We start from the raw sequence: 24915 nt of genomic DNA on the forward strand, positions 1-24915 counted from the left end.
CAAGGGGAACACTCCTACACTGTTGGTGGGAGTGTAAACTTGTACAGCCACTTTAGAAATCAGTATTGCAGTTTCTCAGAAAATTGGTAATAAATCTTCCCTCAAGACCCAGATATACTACTCTTGGGCATATACCCAAAAGATGCTCAATTATACCACAAGGACACATGCTCAACTATGTTCATAGCAGCATTATTCGTAATAGCCAGAACCTAGAAACAACCTAGAATGCCCCTCAACCGAAGAATGGATAAAGAAAATGTGGCACATATACATAATGGAGTACTACTCAGCAGTGAAAAACAATGACACCATAAAATTTGCAGGCAAATGGATGGAACTGGAAAATATCATCCTGAGTGAGGTAATCCAGACTCAGAAGGGCAAACATGGTATGTACTCACTCATAAGTGGATACTAGATTTAAAGCAAAGGATAACCAGACTACAACCCACAGCTCCAGAGCTAATAAGAAGAACTCTAAGAGGGACACATGGATCACCCTGGGAAGGGGAAATAGATGAGACATCTATGAATAAACTGGAGGTGGGGGGGGGATGGGAGGTAGGGGATGGAGGATGAGAACATAAGGGAACGGGATGGTCGAGTTGGGACAAGGATGGAGTGGAAGAGCAAGGTAAGAGATACCATGATAGAGGGAGACATCATGGGGATAGGGAGAAACAGGGTGCTAGGTAAGTTCCCAGGAATACACAAGGATGACCCCACCTTAAACTACTAGCAATAATGGAGAGGGTGCCTGAACCGGCCTACTCTGGTAATCAGATTGGCGAATACCCTAACTGTCATCATAGAGCATTCATCCAGTAACTGATGGAAGCAGATGCAGAGAGCCACAGCCAAGCACCAGGCCAAACTCCAGGAGTCCAACTGAGAGAGAAGAGGGATTCTATGAGCAAGGGGCATCAAGATCATGATGGGGAAATCTACAGAGACAACCAAATCAAACTAGTGGGAACTCATGAACTGTGGACTAATAGGTGTGGAGCCTCCATGGGACTGGACTAGGTCTTCTCCATAGGCAAAATAGTTGTGTACCTTGACCTGCTTAAGGGGCCCCCTAGCAGTGGGATCAGGATCTGTCCCTGGTGCATGAGTGGGCTTTTTGGAGCCCAGTGCCTATGGTGGGACACCTTACACAGCCTTGTAAGGTACAGGGGGAGGGGCTTGGACTTGTCTCTACTGAATGCACCAGGCTCTGCTGACTTCCCATGGGAGGCCTTGCCTTGGAGGAGGTGGAAATGGGAGGTGGACTGGAAGGGGTAGGCTGTGTGTGGGGGGGCAGGAGGAGGGAGGAGAGAGGGATCTGTGGTTGGTATGTAAAATGAATAGAAAATTTCTTAATAAAAAGAAAGAAAAACAAAACAAAAACAGTGCATTTAGCATATAATTTATGTGAAAAGAACAGAAAACTACTTTCCATATAAATGTATAAATTAGTGGTATCAGTAATTAGTCAAAGAGAAGCTAAAAGATTTAAAGAGATCTTAACTATATTTCTAGACATGCATTTTCTCTTTAAGAGAAAACAAATTAGAAATAAATATGAGTCAAAAGTTCATTAATTACTTTTAGATTAATTAGTGAACATGGTTATTAAGCTGCATTTTTAAAACTGCCATCAGAATAAACAAAGCACTGTTTTCATTTACTAGTTGCAGACTGCCATTTAGCATCACAATTTAATTGCCTGTGACCAAACCGTACTGCAAAATACTCTAAATGCAGGCAACCCACTTTTAAATAAGGACATATAATTGTACATACAATACCACCAGAGATAAATTCAAAAGTGGATTGATGTTTGAAAATTTAAGCCATGACCATACTGAACAATTTCTTCAGCATCAACACTTTATCAAGACTTTTGACAAAAAATTTAAAAATTGTTTACAAAATGTCCTCATCCTGCAAATTATTGACAAGGAATTCTTCACAACACAAAAAAATCTTTTCTACTCTTCCAAAGTCAGAATTCTTTTTCTTCTCTGTTTAGATTTGTTCTTCTGAATTCAGCTATATGGTACTCTACTAGCCTTGCTAATTTCTCCACATCTTTTCGCATCATCCCTTTCACAAATTCACAGCATCTTATGTACGTCAATTCTATACTATGTCACTTTCTAATAATTTGCCTAGTCTAAAACCATCACTCCAATAGGGTCTGAGGGGTAAGTAGGGTTAGAGTCTATTTAAGCATTATAATTAATAAAGAGACTTTCTTATAATATTTATTTCTTAAAATAATGGCATGAAGATGGTGGTGATTCAATAATTATTATCTTCATTAATTAACCCATTACTGGCTTCCTCAATTCTATGTTACACACAGCACATCTAACCAGCACACAGCACTGTATACAGTAGATTCTCTAAGATCAGTGAACTTTGCAGTAATGGTCATATGGGAAAGTGTTAGCAGCTTCCCCCAAAGAGAAATCTTAAAGACTTACTTCAGAAATGTCAAGACAACCATTAATGTTTAATTGAATGTGAATATTAAATGAGAAAAACATCTGTTAACTCCTCACAATATTATTGGTTTTTAGTTACTATACAATGCCAATCAGGAAGTTCAGTTATACTCCACTATGGACAGGAGTTCAAAAGTCTTTGAAGCCACATTATCTATCACGAATATTATATATACAGAATAAATAATGACTCACTGCATGAAGGACAGTGAATACAAATGAAAAGGAAACTCTTTCATATTGTCTGGACAAAGAAAACTATTTAAAATTAAATTGCACAAAAATGTTAAAGTTATCACTAGTAATGAAACTTTCATAATCACTGCTTGACACAAAGTAATGCCAATACCATTAACAATGCCTTAGGGCTTTCTCATCTTACCTCTCTGGCCATTCTTTAACTATCTCTTCAAATAGGGCCCTTCCTCCCCTCTTCACCCAATGTATTGTTTAGTAAATCTTTGAAACTTTAGTAAGTTTTTCTTACTGTACTCTTAGGGGAAGTCTTATAATTTCAGCTGTTAACCATGGGTATTTAACTGATAGCCAGAAAATATTTGTAGTTTCATAAAGTCAAAGATATGTAAAGCTACAGTTCTTTTCTATGATGGAAAGTATATGAAAGTGCTTTTGCTGGGTTTGACTGGATGGTCAAGGGACTTGAAGAAGCATGCCTGGAACACTGGTGAGAAAGACATTTGAGAAAGTACATGGATAGACCTCTTTAAATGGACAAAGGACACGAGATTATTTCTATCCCATGTAAATGATTGTCCAAAGGTTACTTTAGCAAAGGAATCCAATAATCAGGTAGATAGCATGATTCATTCTGTGCAGTCAGTCTTTCCCTGGTTATCCCTGTTGTTCCTGCACAATGGGCCCATGAAAAAAGTTGCTATGCTGGGAGATGGAGGTTATACATCCTCAACAACACGGACTTCCATTCAACAAGGCTGACCTGACTACAACTGTTGGTGAGTGCCAAATCTTCAAGCAGCAGAGACCAACACTGAACCCCTAATATGGTGTCATTTCTTGGGGTTACCAGTCAGTGATGTGGTGATAGGTTAACTACATCAGACCACTTCTTCATGGAGAGGGTAATGCTTTGTCCTTACAGGAGTAGATATTTATTCTGGTTATGGATTTTCCTTTTCTGTATGTAATGCTTCTGTCCAAACTACTATCTTGAGCACAGTATTCCACACAGCATCACTTTTGACAAAGGAACTCATTCACAGCCAGAAAAATGTGACAATATACCCAATATCATAAACTCCAATGGTCATACCATGTCCCCCACAATCTTAAAGCAGTTAGCTTGATGAAACAGTAAAATGGCCTTTTAAACAGTTACAGCACTAAATAGGTGGCAATAGCCTGGAGCGCTGGGGAATGTTATCTAGAAGGCAGTACATGCTTTGAATCAGTGTCCAATATACGGTACTGTTTCTCCTATAGCTAGGATTAATGGGTACAAGAATCAAGGGGTAGAAACTAGGAGCTTCCACTCACTATTGCCCCTAGTGATGGACTAGGAAAATTGTTGCTTCCTGTTCCTGTTACCTTATACTTTAACTGGCCTAGAAGTTTTGGTTCCAGAGAAGGGAGTACTTCTATTAGGAGACACAATAAGCATTCCACTGAACTGGAAGCTAAGACTGCCAACTGGCTATTTTGGGCTCTGATGCCCTTAATTCAACAGACTGATCAGAAAGGAACAACAGGGACTAGAGAGATGGCCTAGTGGTTAAGAGCATTGGCTGTTGTTCTAGAAGACCTGGATTCAGTTCCCAACACCCACACAGTGGCTGAAAAACATCAGTAGCTCAAGTTCCAGAGACTCTGATGTCCACTTCTGGCTTCTGCAGGCAATGCACACATATAGTAATAGATATACATGTAGGGAAGATCACATCTGCAGTATAGGAAATCCTTTAGGGTATCTCTTAGTGCTACCATGTCCTATAACTAGTCAATGGAAACTACAACAACCCAATCTAGGTAGGATTACAAAGGGCAAACTCTTCAGGAATCAAAGTATGGGTCACTGCTCCAATGAAAGAACAAGACCTGGTGAAGGGCTTGCTGAGGGTGGAGGAAATACAGAATGGGTAGGAGAGGAAGGTAGTTATAAATACCAGATGAGCCGGGCGGTGGTGGCGCACGCCTTTAATCCCAGCACTCGGGAGGCAGAGCCAGGCGGATCTCTGTGAGTTCGAGGCCAGCCTGGGCTACCAAGTGAGTTCCAGGAAAGGCGCAAAGCTACACAGAGAAACCCTGTCTCGAAAAACCAAAAAAAAAAAAAAAAAAAAAAAAAACCAGATGAGGCCACACAACCCACTGCAGAAACAGCTCACATGATTATTTCTGTCTTACTTTGTTAACATGTTTGTGCACAAATACACATATATTAAACCAGTATCTGTTTTCGTTTCTCTATTTAATCACAGACTGTAATATTGATTGAGGTTAAAATCAGCAGTTGTTGTAAATGTATATTATTATATTTAAATTATGAGAAACTAAAAGACTAAGTGTTCTTCAAAGTACTTTGCCACCTACTCTAAAATATAGAATGCATTTGTGGTTGTACATGGAACAGTTGTATCGTATTAGACACAATTCTGTCCTGGTTGGTGTTTGTATTTGGAAACTAAACACAACAAAAGGAGATGTAACTGCGTGCCAAAATGACAAGGGTGGGCTTGTGACAGTGAATCCTGGTTGTTAACTTGACACAAATTGGTATTACCTCAGAAAGAGGGGACCTTAAGTGAGGAACTGCCTCCATCAGATTGGCCTGTGGGGGAATTTTCTTGATTAATGATTGATGTGGGAGGGCGCAGACTACTATGGGCAGTACCACCCCTGGGTAAGTGGTCCTGGATTGTTTAAGAAGCAAACTGAGCATGCCATGGAAAACAAGCAACCATAGTACCTTGCCTCTGCTCCTGCTTCATTTCCTGTCCTGATTTCCCTCAATGATCAGGATGCGTAAGTCAAATACCTGCTTCCTGCCCCAAGTTGCTTTTGGTCATGATGCCTATCACAGCAACAGAAAGCAGCTAGGACAGTGCTATACTAAGGGTGCAATTTAACACATTAAAGTTCACACAACAGCATGACTTTTATTAATACTAATTTTCTAGTTACAGAACAAAATGATCAATGTCCTCACAAGGCTGTAAGTAGTGAAAACTGCATTCTCTAATTCAAGCAGTCATATTCTAGAAACTTCATGAGTTAAAATTCTATTCTGTATAGTGTTCTTTTCACATTTACCCCTTAACATTTTTATGACTAGTGTAAGGTAGTGATTGCCAACCTCCTTCCAGGTGCGTAAGCAGTTGCCTTGGAACATGTACAGAATAGGACATCTTCCCCAGTGATTTATACTGACATCTGTATTTTACTAAGATTTCAGTAATCCTGGGAAATTTCTGAGCTTTTACTGATTTATATTCTGACCAAAAGGATCCAGTCTTAATTACTGCACTATAAATCCTTCATGGGTCTTAAAGGAAGCTTCTCATTACCTTGGATATTCCTTTTTTTTCTGTTTGTTTGTTTTTCAAGACAGGGTTTCTCTGTGTAGCCTTGGCTGTCAGGCTGGATGAGAACTCACAGAGATCCACCTGACTCTGCTTCCCAAGTGTTAGGATTAAAGGTGTGATTTTGTTATCTTTGGCTCCTTAAGACTTGCTTGTCAATTTTAGGATCAGGAAGTCATTTCACTTTAGTAAAATCAACAAACTGGTAAACTTTTGACTGGATATTATATCTGCAAAAGCATTCCTAATTAGCTGAAATAGAAGCACTTGCTTTGGAGATCTTAATTTATGACCTTCAGAAAGTTATATGATGTTCTCTGTAAGGTCTTACACAGTTTATCAGTTTCATTGTTTGTTGTTTATTTATTATTATTATTTTACCTTTTTCTTTCTTTCAAACATGTCTCAAGTAGTCCAGGCTGGGCCTGAACTTCTGTTCTTCTTGTCTCTACCTTCTACGTGCTGAGATTATGGATGTGTGCAATATCTTACTATATTCAATCTGATGAAATTTATTTAGCATTGTGAACTTAATGTTTGTGAGTTTCAAGTTTCCTTTCTTTTGCCATCCTTTCCTATTTGCAACTATAAGTCTGTCACATACCAAGGCTCATGTTCTAGTCTGTAGAATGCTAAATTGCTTCTGTAAAAGTACAGGATATATAAAATATAAACAGCAAATAAAAATTAAAAAACCCTGTGCTTTATAATGTCCAAAGGTCAAAGTACAGATATATATTTTTCTTAAGTCTTAAATTGTATTATATTTTACCTTTCTTATAGACTAATAATTTAATATTTCTTAGAAACATAACTAACATGGTCTAAAATTAGGGACCAAATATGGGGGATTACATCCATGTTTCAATATTGATGGGTCTCACATACTGTAGAGATGTCTCCTCTAAACACTGACCCATGATGATGATGTCCTAATGTTAGAGTCCTAATGCCAATACATTCTAGGATCTTTTCAACGATACCTTTTGTTTTCCCCCACATCTTTAAGAAGTAACATAATCCCTAAACCATGCTGATAAAAGCTATTCCTTCTCTTATCTCCAGATAAGCCATTTATTGGCTTCCTCCCCAGAGTCTTTTTTAAAAAAATTTTTTGAGACAGGGTTTCTCTGTATAGTTCTGGTGCCTGTCCTGGTATCGCTCTGTAGACCAGGCTGGCCTCAAACTCACAGAGATATGCCTGGCTCTGCCTCCCGAGTGCTGGGATTAAAGGCAAGCGCCACCACCCGGCCTTCTCCCCACATTCTTAAAAGGCTCTTTTTGTCTTTCTTCTGTGAAGTCACAGATATAGCACAAATAAATTCTACTTTACATAGATTCGACATGGTATAAATACTTTCTGAAAAATGTATCTCTGTATGTTTAATTATAGGAGTGTAGAGATTTATCACAGGTATAACTTTCCCCTTTCTCAGTTACATTATAAAAAACTGGATGGAGGGGACACTGGAGAGAAGGCCTAACAGTTAAGAGCAATTGATGCTCTAGAGAGGACCTGGGTTTGAGTCTCAGTGCCCACATGATAGCTCACAACCATCTGTAACTCTAGTGCCAGAGGGTCCAACACCCTCTTCTGACCTCTGAAGTCACAAAGCATGCATGTGATACACGAACATACATGAAAAAAAACATTCATATACATAAAATAAAACAAATCTAAAAAATAAGCAACAACAACAAAAACCCACTGAATGGTAAACCATCTACTTATTTCTCATCTCAGTGCAGAAACTAAAGAGCAAATACTAAATTAATGTTTTTGGCTGTCTACTAGAAAATAATTCTTTCTCATAGTATCTCTTTATACATGTCCTTTATTTTTAAGTTGCTCATTGAAATTCATACTATTTTGAAAAAAACAAGAAAGACATCAAATTTTCTTTTATAAACTATTAAAAATATAGTATAGGGGCCTGGAAAGAGGGCTCAGTGGTTAAGAGCATGTATTGTTCTTCTAGAACACCAGGGTTTCCATCCCAGAACCCACATTAACAGGCTCACAACTGCATGGAAAACCAGCTTTAGATATTTGATTTCCTCTTCTGGACTCCCTGGGCACCTGCACTCATGTGCACTGGCACCATACACACATAATTATAAACTAAAGATAAATCTTTGAAAACTGCACCACAGAGCTTTACGTTCTTATCTCCCTTGTCTATGCCATATAAATCAAGGAAAGAGAGATAATTTCCCCTATGAGCATAAAACATATCCATTTTAAGTATTTTAAAATAAAAATGTATGTATCACGTGCTAAACAAACAACTTACCTTGCTGAGCAGTTTGCTCTTGCATTCGAGTCACAGTGAGGTCTAAGGGGCCTTCCTGCTCATCCTGAAGGCAGTTCTCTGTTGGTTCATTTGGATACTTTTATATACGAGACTTGCTCCAATCGAACCATTTCTAGTTTCTTGAATTTTACCACTTTTTGAAATGTACTCAATGGCAAACTGACGAATCATCTTTTTCATTAATTCCTGAGCAACTAAGGGAATGTTAGGATCACAGTTCTGAGGAAGATCTGGGAAAGAAATAAACGTAGCATCATTAGAAGACAAATACGAACAACCAAGGGGTTTTACAAGGAAATGACATTAGCAGTATCTAGCAGGAGTTCACAGTGGTGAGCAGTCTCTGTGGCTTAGAAATAGCAACTATGTCGATGTGGTTTTGCATTTCTTCCAAAAGTGACTTTTTAAAAAATTCATTTATTTCTATCCCAAGCAAAAGTGCAGATCAAAGAATAAGTCATGGGAGTAGAACTTACCTTCATAATTAAATGTTCAAACATTCTATTAGGTATTAAGACTAAGTTTAGTATTTGAATACAAACTTTATATGAGCCAAAGGTAGGCAATATACAGCATACATCAGAGACTAAGAAGACATCTGAACTCTCTACCAATGAATTTTTTATTCTGTCAAATGTATTTCATATATTCCCATCAATGTCATCTATGATTATTTCTTGTACATAGAGAAATTATCAGTATAAAGAACAACAAGCAAGTACAGTGACACAGAGCAGTACTCAAGGTTCCTGATTTGCTACTATCCTGTCACAACTGCTTTCTCTGCACTTCATATGTTTATATAGCCACTGAAAACAAGCTATCTAGAATGAGGGTATATCATTTATAAAGTCACAGCAAGTTTCTCCCAAGTCTCCTATAAGAGAGTGGTATTAGTTATTACTGAAGATCTTGATCCTACAAAACATGTTGATCAGCTACAACTGTAGTAGTTTCACACAGGCATGCATGCACACACACACACACCACACAGACACACACCCTCTTCTAGCAGAAACCTGTAAAATGGGGGAAAACCAATCGACTGACTTTCCTATAGCAAGTATAGGATAATGACAGGTCATCTATAAACACTGAGTTAACAGCATGATCCTTTGGCCTAGTGGTAACCTTTTTGACACACAGATCTGTCCTCATTTGGTTCCCTTTATTCACTCTAGCCTTCAGAGGGAGAAAGAATGAAAAGCTGTAGAGGACTACTGAGACACTTGGGAAGGCTTCCTGCTGCTTCCAACCAGACCTACTTCTAGAGACACTTACTCATGCAGACCAGTACTATACAAACAGGCCTGTCTGGCTCAGAGCTGTATGAGAATAGGGGGTAATGCTCCCTAGTTTCAGTGTTCATTATTAGTTAGAATACCTGTTAAAAAGACAAGAGAAAATCGTCCCAACAGTTTTTATCATAATAGGTTCATGACTACAATACAAGAGGATTTGAAAATATTAAAAGTCACAGGGAGGAAAGGAAGAAACCTAGTCCTGTCATGTCTATTATTACATTTTGTAACAAAATTCAACCTAAGTCAATATAAATCCAATTATGGACCAGTAGACCATTATGAAATCATGATACATTCTCTCAGACCTGGTGGTGATACTGCATAATGTATTCTTGATTTCAAAGCAAGTGCTTTCCAATTTTGACGAACACTTGAGAAAGCACCATGGGCTCTAAGAGCAGCACTTTAGTCTTCACCTCACTCTCTGTTTAGACTCTGGCATTGAACCAGAACCCCAGCTACAGGTGGGAATCTTAGCAACCTTGGGGAACTGAGGCTAGCCACATATTGTCTCCATGTTTTCTGTCCCCATTTATTAAAATAGCAATGAAAGAATGTGGGAGTCATAATAGGGCTTCATCATAAAATGCTGCAGAAATTATGAGACTGTAGCTAAAACATGAAACTGCATCAGGCATATAAACAGCTTAGTAAATGTGACCTGTTATCAGAGGTGATAGTTTGTAAGATAAGAGAAGCAAACAGATATAGACTAAATGGTCATTTTATGTATCAGAGTCAAAATGGCAAGTAAGTTTTCATACTTGAGATGATAATATACAAGCTCCAGTGGTTACATGCTTCCTAATTAAAGCAAAATAAATAGTTTCTTCATTGGACACAGAAATTACAAACACAATTAATTACTACCTTCATGAAAACTAGAAGACTTCTATAAAAACTCTCTACTTTTAAACACTGAATTTTGCTTCACATTATCTGTTTTCATAATACAGTAATCTTACAGGCTAAGTATTTTTGTGCAAAATCCCTGCAGTTTATTGATTAGTATTATTCATCAATTCACAATGATTAAATTTACCACAGAAGGAACAAAAACAATTCAATTCATTGAACAACTAGAATTCCATCTGAGTTTAAAGCTAAGTTTAAATTCTGTTCTATTCATCAAGTCACATTTTGTCTCCATTGTGGTATACTATGGAATATGTACAGGTGAGAGGCAAGAAGAGACAGAAATATTTCTTAGCTGATGAATACTTAATATGGCTCTGAAGTTGCTTGTGCAAAACTGTCATAACTCAAAAAAAAGCACAACTTAAGATTAATGTGAGTTTAAGCTCAGTTTTATGGGCAAGTAGCATCTGGAAGGATGTGGGCAGGTTATACTGTTAATCCCAAAGATGGGAGGAGAAAGACCATTGACCCAAATCATCATGGTCAAAATAATTAAAAGCAGGCAATTAAAGCAAGCTTTTTCATTCGTGTACATCCCCCTAAGGTGAGGTTCTAGAGGTCAGCATTGGATGTGAAAACAAGGCTCTTCTAGCTCAGGGATAGGGGGTTTCCAAATGGGGGACTTGGTGGGCAAGACATGAGGGGTTACATAAGCAGAATATAAGCATAACCAGTTAGTCCTAATGACCTCCTGAAACAAAGACATGGTTGCAAGGTGGGCATAAAAAGGTAGTCATAACAACAGGCAGTCATTACAAGGTAGTCATAGGTGGCTATATAACCTTTTGAAATGAAGGTAGGGTTGCAAAGTAGTTATGAATAACTTTTTGAAACAAAGACATGATTGCCATTCCTGGAACAATCATTACAGAATCATTTGTAGTTAAGGTTACAAGTGGGGTATAGCCCAATCCTTGTGAAACAGGTTTAATCATAAAGGGAATAAACCTAGTTTGTCTTTACTATAAGATGGCTTTTAAGCTTAAAATAGAGGCACACTGACTCTTCAATATGTAAACACCATGCTGTTTTATGTAAGACTTAAGCAGCCATGGACTCTAGCTTTAAGATGTTGTAAGCAGTGGTGGCCTAGAAAGCAGTCCTCCATACATACTGAGGAAAAAGTGCCATTTGGCTAGAAAAGAAAGAACGTTGCCACCTATAAAAAAGGCTTTACTACCCAAGATGGACTTACTAATTTTTTTTGCCTTATCTGTTCATTTTTCAAAGCTAACTAAACAAAAAACTTGAAACATTTTTCATGTGTTAGCTGGTTCAAGAAAGCTGTCAATGACTCCTGTACTGTCTGGATTCCAGTGTCCCGTAGTCCACTCCATGTTACATGTATCCTACGTGATTGATAGCATACTGTGGAGTATGTTATTAGACCTTAGTTTATAAATGGCTGAGGTCTCCACCTCACAAAACTGTTCATATTGGCACTCCCCACCACTTACATCCATACTCTGCCACCTGTTTTGCTCAGCCCTCATTCTGTCTTCTCTAGCCTCTTCCATTTCATTTTTCTCCTCAGAAGAGTAAGCAGCCCCACGGAAGGCTCTCAGGAATGAATAAAGTGCCCTCAAAAATCAAGAGTGTACTTCCTGGAAGTATATACTCCAGATTAACAAAAATCTCAAAAGGCTGAAATCTCAGCTGACTCTCAAGTTGCAGCCTCATAAGGAACTGTGAGCCAAATCCATTCAGTTAAGCCTTTTTCAGATTTGTGATCCAGATAAAATGTGAATGAATATATCTTTATAATTTTAAACAGCTAAATTTTGGAGGTAATTTGTTATAAAATAAATGCTGTAGGTTTTGTTACATATTAGTGGGATGCTATTGTAATAAAAGGTTAAAGTGGTGACTTTTGAACCAGGCCATGAGCTATGAAGGTAATACTAATGAAAGCCTAAAACAACTTCAAGAGTAAACTAAGTAAGAAAACTAGGAAATGATACTAGAAAATGGAGAAATGAATATATAATTATTATGTAACAGCAAATCTATTTTGTATACAGTAACTTCCAAAGTAAAAAAATGTGCCTAATGCTGACAATCTACTGAGGAAATTTCTAAGTAAAACATAGTCCTTTGGTTTGTCCTTACTAATTAAATTAAAATGAAAAAGGAGATAAAAGGAAGAAATGTTTAAAATAAAGCTATCAAGCCATGGTTATTTAAAAATTCTCACATCCATATATATATAAAGAGAGAGAGAGAGAGAGAGAGAGAGAGAGAGAGAGAGAGAGAGAGAGAGAGAGAGAGAGAGAAGGAGGGAGGGGAGAGAGAGAAGGAGGGAGGGACGGAGGGAGGGAGAGAATGATCAAATTAGTTATTCAGAAAGACCAAGTGAGAGAAACTGCTAGAAATATACACTCTGGGAAGGTAGTGTGATGCTGCTGAATGCTGTGGGCTTCCTATGGATTGTTTGCTTTCATTTGCTGTTCCAAGTTTTTATTTTTGTTTTGTTTTAAAGATAGGGTCTCATTATGCAGCCTTAGCTGGCCTGGAGCTCACTATGTAGATCAGGATAGCCTCAAATTCAAAAAGCATCCTCTGTGCCTTTGCCTCTCAATACTGGGATTAAAGGCATGTGCCACCACACTCAGCTTGAGATTTTATTTTTGAGGGAGAAGTGATGTTACAATGTCAAATCAAAGTGATGTTACAACATCAAACAAACAAACAAAACCAAATAAAAACCTCTGAGAATTAAGCAGAGATTCAGAGACATACAGTATCGAATCACCTTTTGGCTCCAAAGCATTTCAGCACCCCCAGTTGCAGGCCACCAACCTTTAAATTCATCTATTCCCACAGCCCTAACCCAACAGTGGAAAACTCTTATTAGACACGTAAGGAAACCCTTATTATTATCGGGTATCGAAGCAGAAAGATCAGTGGGTAAACAAAGCAAAGAGCATCAAGTTAGTGGACTAGTGCAGAGGGGTTACTACACGTCTGGCAATGGGGATCATCTGAGTCCCACACTGTCACACTGCATTATTTAAAATACTCTCATTTAGACGGCAAGGGCTGCCCTTTTCTGAAGAGAAATGGAGGACAAGGAGTGGATAAAGGGGAGGGGCGGGGGTGGGGGACTGGGAGGAAGAGGAAACGTCGGTCGGGACGTAAAAACAAACAAAAAATAGGTAGGTAGGTAGATAGATAAGTAGATAGATAGATAGATAGATAGATAGATAGATAGATAGATAGATACATACATACATACATACATACATACATACATATGGGGGAAAAAGATTGCAAGAGCCAGAGGATCAGGGGGTATGTTGTGAGGCTGTGTCTCCTAAAAATGATCTGCGCCCACAAAATCTCATAAACATAACTACCTAAACATGAGCTGAACAAGGAAAACAGACATGTTAAAGCGGACAGAGGAAAGACCATAAGGACTCAACACTACACAAAGAACTATAGGTGACAAAGGAATGCTCAGGGTGGGAGAAATAATCTTCACAGGGAAAGAGTACACTGATTAGTTGTGCAATACTAAATGGTCAGCCCTGAAAACATACATACAAGTAACATTATAAAGAGCAGGCTGGGTTTATATATTTATGAAGTAAGTGTGTGTATGTATGTATATCCACGTAACAATAAATGAAAAAAGAGGCCATGAATTTAAAAGAGAGTGAAGGTTATATGGGGAGGGATAGGAAGAAAGGGGAGAAAGTAATTATTATTATCTCAAAAAATATTAGGAGGTGTGGCCTTGTTGGAAGAAATGTGTCACTTTGAGGGAAGTATTCGAGGTCTATTTTTTTGTTTGTTTTGAGATAGGGTTTCTCTATGTCATTTTGGTGCCTGTCCTGGATCTCACTCTATAGACCAGGCTGGCCTGGAACTCACAGAGATCCGCTTGCCTCTGCCTCCCGAGTGCTGGGATTAAAGGCGTGCACCACCACTGCCCAGCAGGATTTAAGGTCTTATGTGATCAAGCTACAGTGACTGTGATACATAATTCTCTGCTTGCTGGTGGTAGATCCAGATGTTGAACTCTCAGCTCTTTCTCAGCACCATGTCTACCTGCAAGCTGTCATGTTTTCCACCATGATGACAATGGACTAAACCTCTGAAACTGTAAGCCAGCCCTAATTAAATGTTTCCTTTTATAAGCGTTGCCATGGTCATGGTGTCTCTTGATAGCAATAAGGATACACTTAATTGGGGTTTCTATTGCTATGGTAAAACGCCATGACCAAAATCAACTTGAGTAGGCAAGGGTGCCACTACCTATGTGCACTGCTTTCATAGCATCCCATAAGTTTGGGTATGTTGTACATTCATTTTCACTGAACTCTAGGAAGTCTTTAATTTCTTTTATTTCTTCCTTGACCCATTGGTGATTCAGTTGAACATTATTCAATTGGTAAGAATGGGGTGTTGAAGTCTCCCACTATTTATGTGTGAGGTTTGTTGTGTGATTTATGCTTTAGTAATGTTTCTTTTACATATGTGGGTGCCCTTTTATTTGGGGCATAAATGTTTAGAACTGAAATTTCATCTTGGTGGATCTTTCCTGTGATGAGTATGTAATGTTCTTCTTGATCTTTTTTGATTGATTTTAGACTTTTCCCAGCGTTTTACTCTGAGGTAGTGTCAATCTTTGAAGTTGAGGTGTGTTTCTTGTATGCAGCAGAAAGATGGGTCCTGCTTTCATATACAGTCTGTTAGCCTGTGTCTTTTTATAGGTGAATTAACTCCATTGATATTAAGGGGTATTAATGACCAGTGATTGTTAATTCCTGTTATCTTTTGTTGGTAGTGGATATCGATCACTCTGTATGCTGTGAATGTGTTGCTCTGATTTGGTTGATAAATAAAATGCTGATTGGCCAGTAGCCAGGCAGGAAGTAGAGTATAGGTGGGACAAGCAGAGAACAGGAAGGCTAGGAAAAAGAAGGCTGAGTCAGAAGATGTGCCAGCTGCCACCGCCATGAGAAGACAGACGTAAAGTACTGGTAAGCCACAAGCCACCTGGCAAGATTAATAGAAATGGGTTAATTTAAGATATAAGAACTAGATAGCAAGAAGCCTGCCATGGCCATATAGTTTATACATTAAAAAAAATCTCAAAAAAATAAAGAAATAAAAAATACAATACCCTCACTTTTAACATATGGGATATACAAGGAAACAATTATGATCCACATTTGGAGGGGAGAGAGTTTAGTAAGAAATGTCTATGAGGAAACCTAATGTTTGCACTTAATAGAGAAAAACTAAATCAGCCATTCAGAAATAGACTCAAAATTCTAAATTAGTATAAAGAGAAAAAACAGTTCACAAAACAAAATGTAGATAATCAGATATTGTATAAAAAGAAGCATAAATCTGGAGTTGGGAAGAATCCTAACTAAAACTGAAAGCTCACTCTAACAGAAGAATCAACAAACCCAAAGACTGGCCAAGTGAGATTACTCAGGCAACTGGAAGAAAGGAAGAGAGAAAGGAAGGAAGTCAAAGATGAGGGCAGCACAGGCCTCAGACCACGGACCTGAAACATATCCCAGAAGACAGGGAGCAAGAAAGAAACCATCTGAAAAATGTGACAATGTCCCAACTTGATGAAAAACATTTATTTACACATTCAGAAATTCAAGCAGAGTAAACTCTACCAGATTCATGTTTAGATATATTCACATCAAACTTCCAGAAAACAATGGGAAACAATAAAGCTTGACTGTAGCAAGAAACTTAAATGAAAGCATACAAGGGAGATTCAGTAAAATTAATAGAAACTTCACATCAGAAACCATGGAGGACAGAAGAAACAAAGAGTACAAAAGTGTGGTAATCATACCAGTAACATGTAAAACAAATGCATTTCTGTCCGAAAACTATCAATGGATGTTTGTTTGTTTCTAAGCTTTCCTTCTTCCTATCTCATTTAGAAAGACTGTATAATGTAGGTGTTATGAAACTAAATTGGTGGACATCCACTGTATAAAGACAAAATAGGATGACAGTAACAACATAAAAGAAATAAGACAGATTCAGGACATATGGCAACAAGCTTTTTATATATTTTTAAAGTTGCTGATATTCATTCAAATAGGACTATTGCATGTTAAGATGCTGACTGTAATCTCCATGACAATTACCAAGAAATATTTGAAATACTAGAAACAGCAACATAATTAAATGGTTCATTTACAAAAGTAACACAAAAGGCAGTCATAATGGAGGTAAAGGGAAACCAAACGAAGTAAGACATGATGAAAACAACAGGGCTGACAGAAATTCAACCTTATCGGCATTTATATTAAATATAAGTAGACAAAACATTCCTAGCAAAATACAGATACCTGGAGAATGGATTTGAAACCTAATTATTCAATTATATGCTGTTAAAAGAGATAAATTAAATTCAAAGACTTGAAACAGGTCTAAAGAAAAAGGATGAAAAAAAGCACACATGAAAAAGATATGTAAACTTTATAGAAAAGTGCAAAGGATCAGCAAGATGAACACACGAATTAGCTCTATCACACATACAGAATGCTCTGATTTAACAGGAGAATACCTATTGTTATCACGTGCACATGGAAATTCTCCAGAAAGAAAGTTATGTTAGGCTTCAAGACAAGTTTCATGTTGAAGAATTAAAAACATTTGAAGTGTGTCCTCAACTTCAAAAGCTTAAACTTACAAATCAACAACAGAAGAAAATTTGGAAAATTCACAAACGTTAAAATAAGAAACATTCTGCTAACCATATAAAAAAAAGTAAAAGGATGGGAAGACAGGCCAGCTGGTAATATGCTCATGATGCAAGCACGAGGACCCCAGTTCCCCTTTCAGCACCCACATAAACCTGTGCATGGTGACATGGGCCTGTATCCACAGAACTGTGGAGGAAGGGACAGTCGGAACACTTGGGGCCTCCTGGCCAGACAGCCTAGCCAAACTGTCAAACTCCAGGATCAGTGACACATCCTGTCTCAAAAAGTAAAGTATACAGTGACTGAGGGAGACACTGGCCTCCACACACATGTATCCCCTCCAGCATGTGCATATATATTTGCACACACACAGTCAGAGTTAGAAGGAGTATTATAAGCAAGTATAATTTGAATGAAACAAAATCAATACACGAACAGGTAGGAGATGCAGCTAACAGTGCTTAGAAGTTTATAGCTCTAAACATATAAAAAGAAAAAAAATTCAAATCAAATAACTTCATGTCCCACACTAAAAGAAAAGGAATTAAAAACTGAATCAAAGCAAGCAGAACGTAAATAAATGGATAGAGGAGAAATCAATGAAATACAGAATGGAAAAATAGAGAGACAAATGAAGCTAAAAGTTCATTACTTACAAAATAAAAAAATGTAAAACATTAACTAGATTGATAATGAAAAACTAGATAAGCTTAAAGTTGCAAAAATTGGTGTGAAAAGTAACACCACTGACTTTAAGAAAAAACACAGAAATACAAGGAAATACTTTAAGAATGATACCTCAATAAATTAGATAACCTAGGCAAAATAATCTAATTCCTAGAAGAACACAAGCTAGCTAACTGACTTAAGAAATAATACAAAGTCTGAGTAGACTTAAAGCAAGCAGAGATAAAAATCAATAAACAAAAACACTCATTACAGGAAAAAATCCAGGAGCAGATGGTTTTGATGGCTATTTTGCCAGCAGACATTTAAACAAGAATCAGTTCCAACTTTTCTAATACTCTTTAAGTAAAAAGCAGCTATACTTCTAACTCATTCTGTAAGACTATTAACCTGATATTAAGACAGGACAAAACAGGCATATTGAACACCATCAAAAGAAAATTAGTCGGACTGCAGTGGCACATGCTTTTAATCCTAGCACTTGGGAGGCAGAGGCAGGCAGATCTCAGTGAGTTTGAGGCCAGCCTGGTCTACAAAGCAAGTTCCAGGACAGCCAGGACTGTTACACAGAGAAACTCTTGTCTTGGGAAAAAAAAAAAAAGAAGAAAATTATGCATTATTCACATTCACATACATGCACACACACGATCACAATTATCAACAAAATGATATCAAATAGAGTCCAGCAATACATAAAAAGAATTGAACAACAAAATAAAGGGGCTTATCCCATGAACTATAGTTTGGGCCAACATATGTTGACTGTAAAACTATTATTTTACTATAGAACTACTTGTTGCTTTTCTGTGCTGTATTCTATTAATAAGTAGAAAAAGCACTTAACAATGCAGCAAGCCTAAGTAATAACAACACTAACAAACTAAGAATAGAAGACAACTCCTTCAATCCACATGACATAAGTAACAATGACTACAAACGTCATTTCCCTTCTTTGTGAGACAGTGTCTTACTATGTAGCTCTGTTGGAATGAATTTACAATCTGCAAGTTTTCTTTTTTCTAGATTCCTGGGTACTGAAATAAAGGAATGGGTCATAGGGCACAACTTCTTAATCCTGCTCTGTTGGAATTAACTAAAATATTAAACTCTTTATGATAATCTTATACATTTCATCATTTTTCTGGGTGCTATTTTTAGCCTCTATTGTTCTGATTCACAGAATAGTCATTTTGTGTTAGAATCATATTTGGTGTTAATATGCTATTATATATAAGTGGACAGTCTCTTAGTGCTTACTTACTTATATTTTAAAGATTTATCTATAATTGTATGTGTGCATGCCTGTATGTCTGTGTAGGATAGTGCATTGGAATGTAGATACCCATGGAAGTCAGAAGAGGATGTCATATTCCCTGTAGCTGAAGGAGTCACAGGTGGTTGTGAGCCCTCTGTAAGAATGCTGGAACCAAACTCAGATCCTCTGCAGGAGCAGCGAGCATGAAACACTGAGCCTTCTCTCTAAGCTCCTAGCAATCTTTATTTTTGTCTAGTTTTTTTAAATCTGTGCTGAAATATCTGTGAAGAACATTTAAGTAATGCATTTTATGATACTTGATAATCCATTTTAAGAGATTAGATAATTTATATTTTCACTTACATTTTCCTGTTTTTCTTTCAAAATATTCTCTTTCCTTACTATTTTCCTTCTACTGGTTTAGAAGTAATATCTTTTATTACTTAGTGATGTTTTCAAGAGCCTTTCTTATCAATGAATACGCTTACCATATCTGTCCTATTAAGTATGAGGAGCACTTAATTCTAGTCACAGTACTCTGATTTACATGGTGCTGTTTGGCATCATCAGTCTCTGCTCCCCTTTTTTCCCACTTGGCTATCATTAAACACATAATAGCTATTTTGTTTTACCTTTTGTTTCTTAGCACTTTTAACATTTTAAACTCTTAGCTGAATTATTTGCGGCTTCTTCAGATTTCAGACTTTCAGTAACTCTTGCTATATGCAACACACTGTTTAAAAGTTTAAGTTTTAAATTTCCACTGTAGTGATTTGTATTTTTAGATATTCTGCTTGTTTACTTTATATATGCTGTGTTGTTAAACATTTTTAAAAATTTATTTATACTTTTGGGACAGGGTCACTTGTATCTCTGGCTGGCCTGAACCTCTCTGTGTGCCACCATGCCTAGCTTAATACATTTATGTGTATGAGTGTTTGGCCTTGCATGAATGTATATGCATCACATGCATGCCTGGTGTCTAGGGAGGTCAGGAGAGGGCATCAGATCCCTGAACTGGAGCTATGGATGGTTGTGAGCTCACAAGAGGGTATTGGATACCCTGGAATTGGAGTTATGGATACTTGTGAACCACCACCACGTTGGTGCTGGGGGGTGAACCTAGGTCCTCTGAAAGAGCTCTTAACTGCTGTGCCATCTCTACAGTCCTATGCTGTACTAGCTGATAACTCATGTTCTTCATTCTTTACTTTACTGTTTTAAAGAAAACCTCATTTTTAAAAAATGATTTATTTTATAAACATAAGTGTTTTGCCCACATGAATGTATGTGTACCATCTGCATGCTTGATGCTCATGGAGGCCAGGGAGGGTATCAGATACGCCAAAACTGGAGTTTAGATGGTTTTGAGCCACTATGTGGGGGCTGGAAATCTAACCCAGTTCCTCTGCAAAAACAAGTGCTTTCAGATGCTGAGCCATTTTTCCAGCTTCAAACCTTCTTGTCTTTGATGATCTGGTTTTGCTTTTCATTATTTTCTTTCAATATTTTTTGCAAAGAGCCTTTATTTCTTTTGTATGTTACGATCTACTTATTTTGGGGAAAATAAATGTTCTAGAGAACTTTGTATCTGGGAATGTTCTAAGATTAATTTTGAATGTGTTGTTTCGTTCGTTTTACCAGGTTCCTGGAGGAGACTGACCCATAATTTTAAAATAAATTTCAGATTTCTGAATCAGTGTGAATTTGGAATCTTAACCGTTAAGGCACTTCCTGAACAAACCTAATAACCTGAGTTCAAATGCCCAAAACATACATAAACACTGGATACAATGTGTCCCTGTGGGGAGATGGGACAGAGAGACAGGAGAATCTCCAGAAACTTGTGGGCAAGCTAGCCTGGTTCTGCAGTAGCAAAGAAAACCTGCTTCAAACATGGTGAAAGGATGAGGACACCCAAGGGTCTGTCTGACCTCACATGGCATGCCCCTACCCATGCCCTCTCTGATAAGTTATCAGGGAAGATTTCCTTCTCTGCATACAGAGTTCTTTCTTGTCTATCTTACAGTTTTATTCTGCTTTTGTCCCAGAATTTTGTTTTAGTGAGACTCTTATACTTCTTTATTTCTAGAGACAAAAGGCTTCCTTGATTATAAATTCCCGTTAAAGGATAGTTTAAATTAATCATTCAAATTTCCAAAGCATTTCTTATTACTGATGATTCATTTAAAACCAAATTATCCATATTCATTATATTGAAAATGCACAATTCGGATGTGATAAACCCAGAGTAAATCCTCTCCGGCCAGTCATTGGCCCTGAAAGAATGAAGCATCTCTTCATTCCCTTTCCTGATGCCTCTATGCTCTAGTGTCAAAGAAAGTCTAGAAAGCCTATGCAAACAATGAAAGCAAAAACTGGGTTAAGGGAAAAAAACTATGATTTTAGAGTTTTTCTTGCTTTAAAAACACCAAGAAATAGCATTGCTTAACACTGGAATAAAGAATACAGTTTGCATTTTACACTGTTAAAAAAAAAGTTCATCTGGTTCTTTGAAAAGATAATCAGATTGATAGCCCCTAATTATAATATCAAGAATAAGAAAAAAAATATACAAGCTTACCAGAATCAGAAATAAAAGGAATCATTACTGTAGGTGCAAATGAATTAATTAATTAAAAAGAGAAATAAAGATATGAATAAGCTCATGCTTAAAAATTTACTAATAGTTGGGAATGGATTGACTTCTTGGAAAGCAATCTGCCAAAACTTACAAAACGAAAATCAGGCCAGGTGGTGGTAACAGTAGCTCACATCTCTAATCCCGGCACTCAGGAGGCAGAGGCAGGTGAATTTCTACGAATTTGAGACCAGCCTGGTCTGTAGAGCTAGTTCATGACAGCTAGGGCTACACAGAGAAACCCTGTCTAGAAAAACAAATAATCAGAATGGCTTGCAGCTTTTGTTACAGGAAATTTCATTAAATATTTGTTTAAAGAAACTTCATTAATACTACAAATCAAACACCAATTCAGATAATTTCACTGGTGAATTTCCCTCCCTCCCCCCTTCCCCCTCCTTCTCTCTCTCTCTCTCTCTCTCTCATACACACACACACACACACACACACACACACACACACACACACACACACACACACACACACACACACACACACATGAGGTTTCTTTGTGTTGCCCTGGCTGCCCTAGAACTTGCTCTATACATCAGGCTGGCTTGGAACTCACAGAGATCCGCCTGCCTCTCTGCCTCCAAAGTGCTAGGATTAAAGGTATGCACCACCATCGCCCAGTAAAGTAAATCTTTTTGTTTGTTTGTTTTTCTTTTTTGTTGTTGTTTTGTCTTTTTATTTTTTAAGACAGGGTTCTCTATGCAAAGTCTTTTCAACACACAGCACAAGAACAACTTAACATCCACCTATAAAGAAAAGAACTAAATCTCCACCTTTCACAAAAGTGAAAGTACAGATATGCCTAAATGCAAAATGCAAACCCATTACAGAGCTCTAGACCATAACATAGAAGAAAACCAAGGTAGTATACTTCATTCATTTCTGGTGGCAAAGGAAAATGGTAGTTATTTAGTCCAGGAACATAGGTTTGTAGCTTTTTACACAGGAATTTGGCATTTTCTCACTAAATTTAAAAGAAGACTTATCATATGATCTAGTCACTGCACTGAGATATCTACATAAATGATGATATAAAAACTTACGTTCAAACATAAACTTATTGATATTTACAGCAACTTTATTTATTACTACTAGAAACTGGAAGCAACCAAGCTGTTCTTCAGTAAGTACATGAATAAACAAAACTACAGTCCACTTTTACCATGGAATCTTACTCAGTTAACAAGCAATAAAAATTTTTTAGAGGAATCTTAAATGTGTATTACTACATGAAAAAAATATCCAAAGAAGATATATATTGGACAGTTCCAATTAATGATATGGAGAAAATAAACTGATCTTGACAGTGAAAAGTGCCAACATTTGGAGATGCTATGGGATGGGGTGTAAGGAGATGGAGTACGGAAAACCCTCAGGGCATGACATTACTGTTGCCTGACACTTCAAAAGAGCACATAAGTCAGGATGCTTTGGGCAAACCCTACAAATATGTTTAACATGTCTGCACAACACATGTCAAATGATCCTAATATAAATTATGGACTTTAGATATGTGCCGTTTAGTTTTATCTTAACTTGACCCAAGCTAGAGTCATCTGGGAAGAGGGAACCTCAAATGAGAAAACGCACCCTCCAGACTGGCCTGTGTTATATTTTCTTGACTGGTAATTGATGTGGCCCATCCCACTGTGGACAGTGCCACCCCTGTACTGGTGGTCCTGTTGCTGTAAGAAAGCAAGATGAGCAAGCCAGGAAGCAGCATTCCTCCATGGCTTCTACTTCAGTTTCTGCCTTCAGGTTTCTGGCCTGCTGGAGTTACTGCCTTGGTTTTTCTCAGTAATGGACTGCTACTTGTAAGTCCAAGATGAAATAAACCCTTTCATCCTCAAGTTGCCTTTGGTCATGCTGTTCATCAATATTGATTTATCAACTGTATCAAATACAATATAAATGAAAGATGTTTATAATGGAAGTTGAAGAAAAGTGGAAAAAATATGTGAGAACACTGAACTTTCTGCTTCATTTATAAACTTAAATTCACTCTTTAAAAAACAGATTAAACTAGGTATGGCGGTATATGCCTGTAATCCTAATTAATACTCAGGAGGTTGAGGCAAGAGAATTTAAAGTTCATGGCTAGCATGGCTAAATAGTCAGATCCCATCTTAAAAAAATTTAAAAAGGTCTGCTAATGAAAAAATAATTTTACAAAGATGAAGTGAAAATCTGTATTTTGTTTTCATGTTCTTCCTTAAAAAAAAATTCAGTAGATGGCACCAGAGATCCTTTAGAATAGTGGTTCTCAACCTTCCTAATGTTGCAACCCTTTAATACAGTTTTCCTCAGGTTGTGGTGACCCTCAACCAAAAAATTATTTTTGTTGCACTTCATAACTGTAATTTTGCTACTGTTATAAATCGTAATGTAAATATTTGATATGCAGGATATATTTTCACTGTTACAAATTGAACATAACTAAAGCATAATGATTAATCACAAAACAGTATGTAAATATATATTGTGAGTATTTATTTCTAATTACAAATAAATGAAATTTTGTCTTGAAGCATGGCATAGCATGGCTAACAATCTTAATATGACAACGGTAAACAACATTGCTACGTTTTGCGACAGTATACGTAAAAGGCCAACATCACTGCAAAGGTTGAGATTGCTTCTTTCTCACCAGATCAGAAATTCTCGCGGCAGTCTTTGCAAGAGCACAACGAAGATCCTCTTCCACAAGTCTACCTCCGTATTTAGACTTGATCATTAACAAGCTGGAAAACCCTGTTTCACAAAGGTATATTGTTGGAAATGGAAGAAGGCGCAACACAGTCTCAGACAGGATAGGATATGACTGTGAACACTTGATCCAGAATAGTGTAACAGACATTGTAGAGAAATCTGTTCTTGCTGCATTGCTGTTAGTAAGTTCAGCGAACTCTTCTTGTGCTGTTTCAGGAACATCTTCAACTTTGACTGTGAATGGGCTTCTGGCAAGTGCAAATGGGTGTCAGGTAGATTTGGAAAACACAATGAAATTTCATCTGCAAGGATGTGCAAGTGTTTTTTCACAGA

General features: G+C 37.4%; 1 protein-coding gene across 1 annotated transcript in view; it reads right to left on the reverse strand.

Moving 5' to 3' along the window:
• Window positions 1-24915, reverse strand: part of Lcorl (ligand dependent nuclear receptor corepressor like) — a 172200-nt gene that overhangs the window by 34745 nt on the left and 112540 nt on the right. The window contains 2 exon segments of the mRNA XM_052734898.1: window positions 8344-8424; window positions 8427-8594. Of these exon segments, the coding sequence (XP_052590858.1) occupies window positions 8344-8424; window positions 8427-8594 (249 nt within the window).

Source organism: Peromyscus californicus, unplaced genomic scaffold (genome assembly GCF_007827085.1).
Source record: "Peromyscus californicus insignis strain IS unplaced genomic scaffold, ASM782708v3 Scaffold_13__1_contigs__length_99412109, whole genome shotgun sequence".
Taxonomy (NCBI): Eukaryota; Metazoa; Chordata; class Mammalia; order Rodentia; family Cricetidae; genus Peromyscus; species Peromyscus californicus.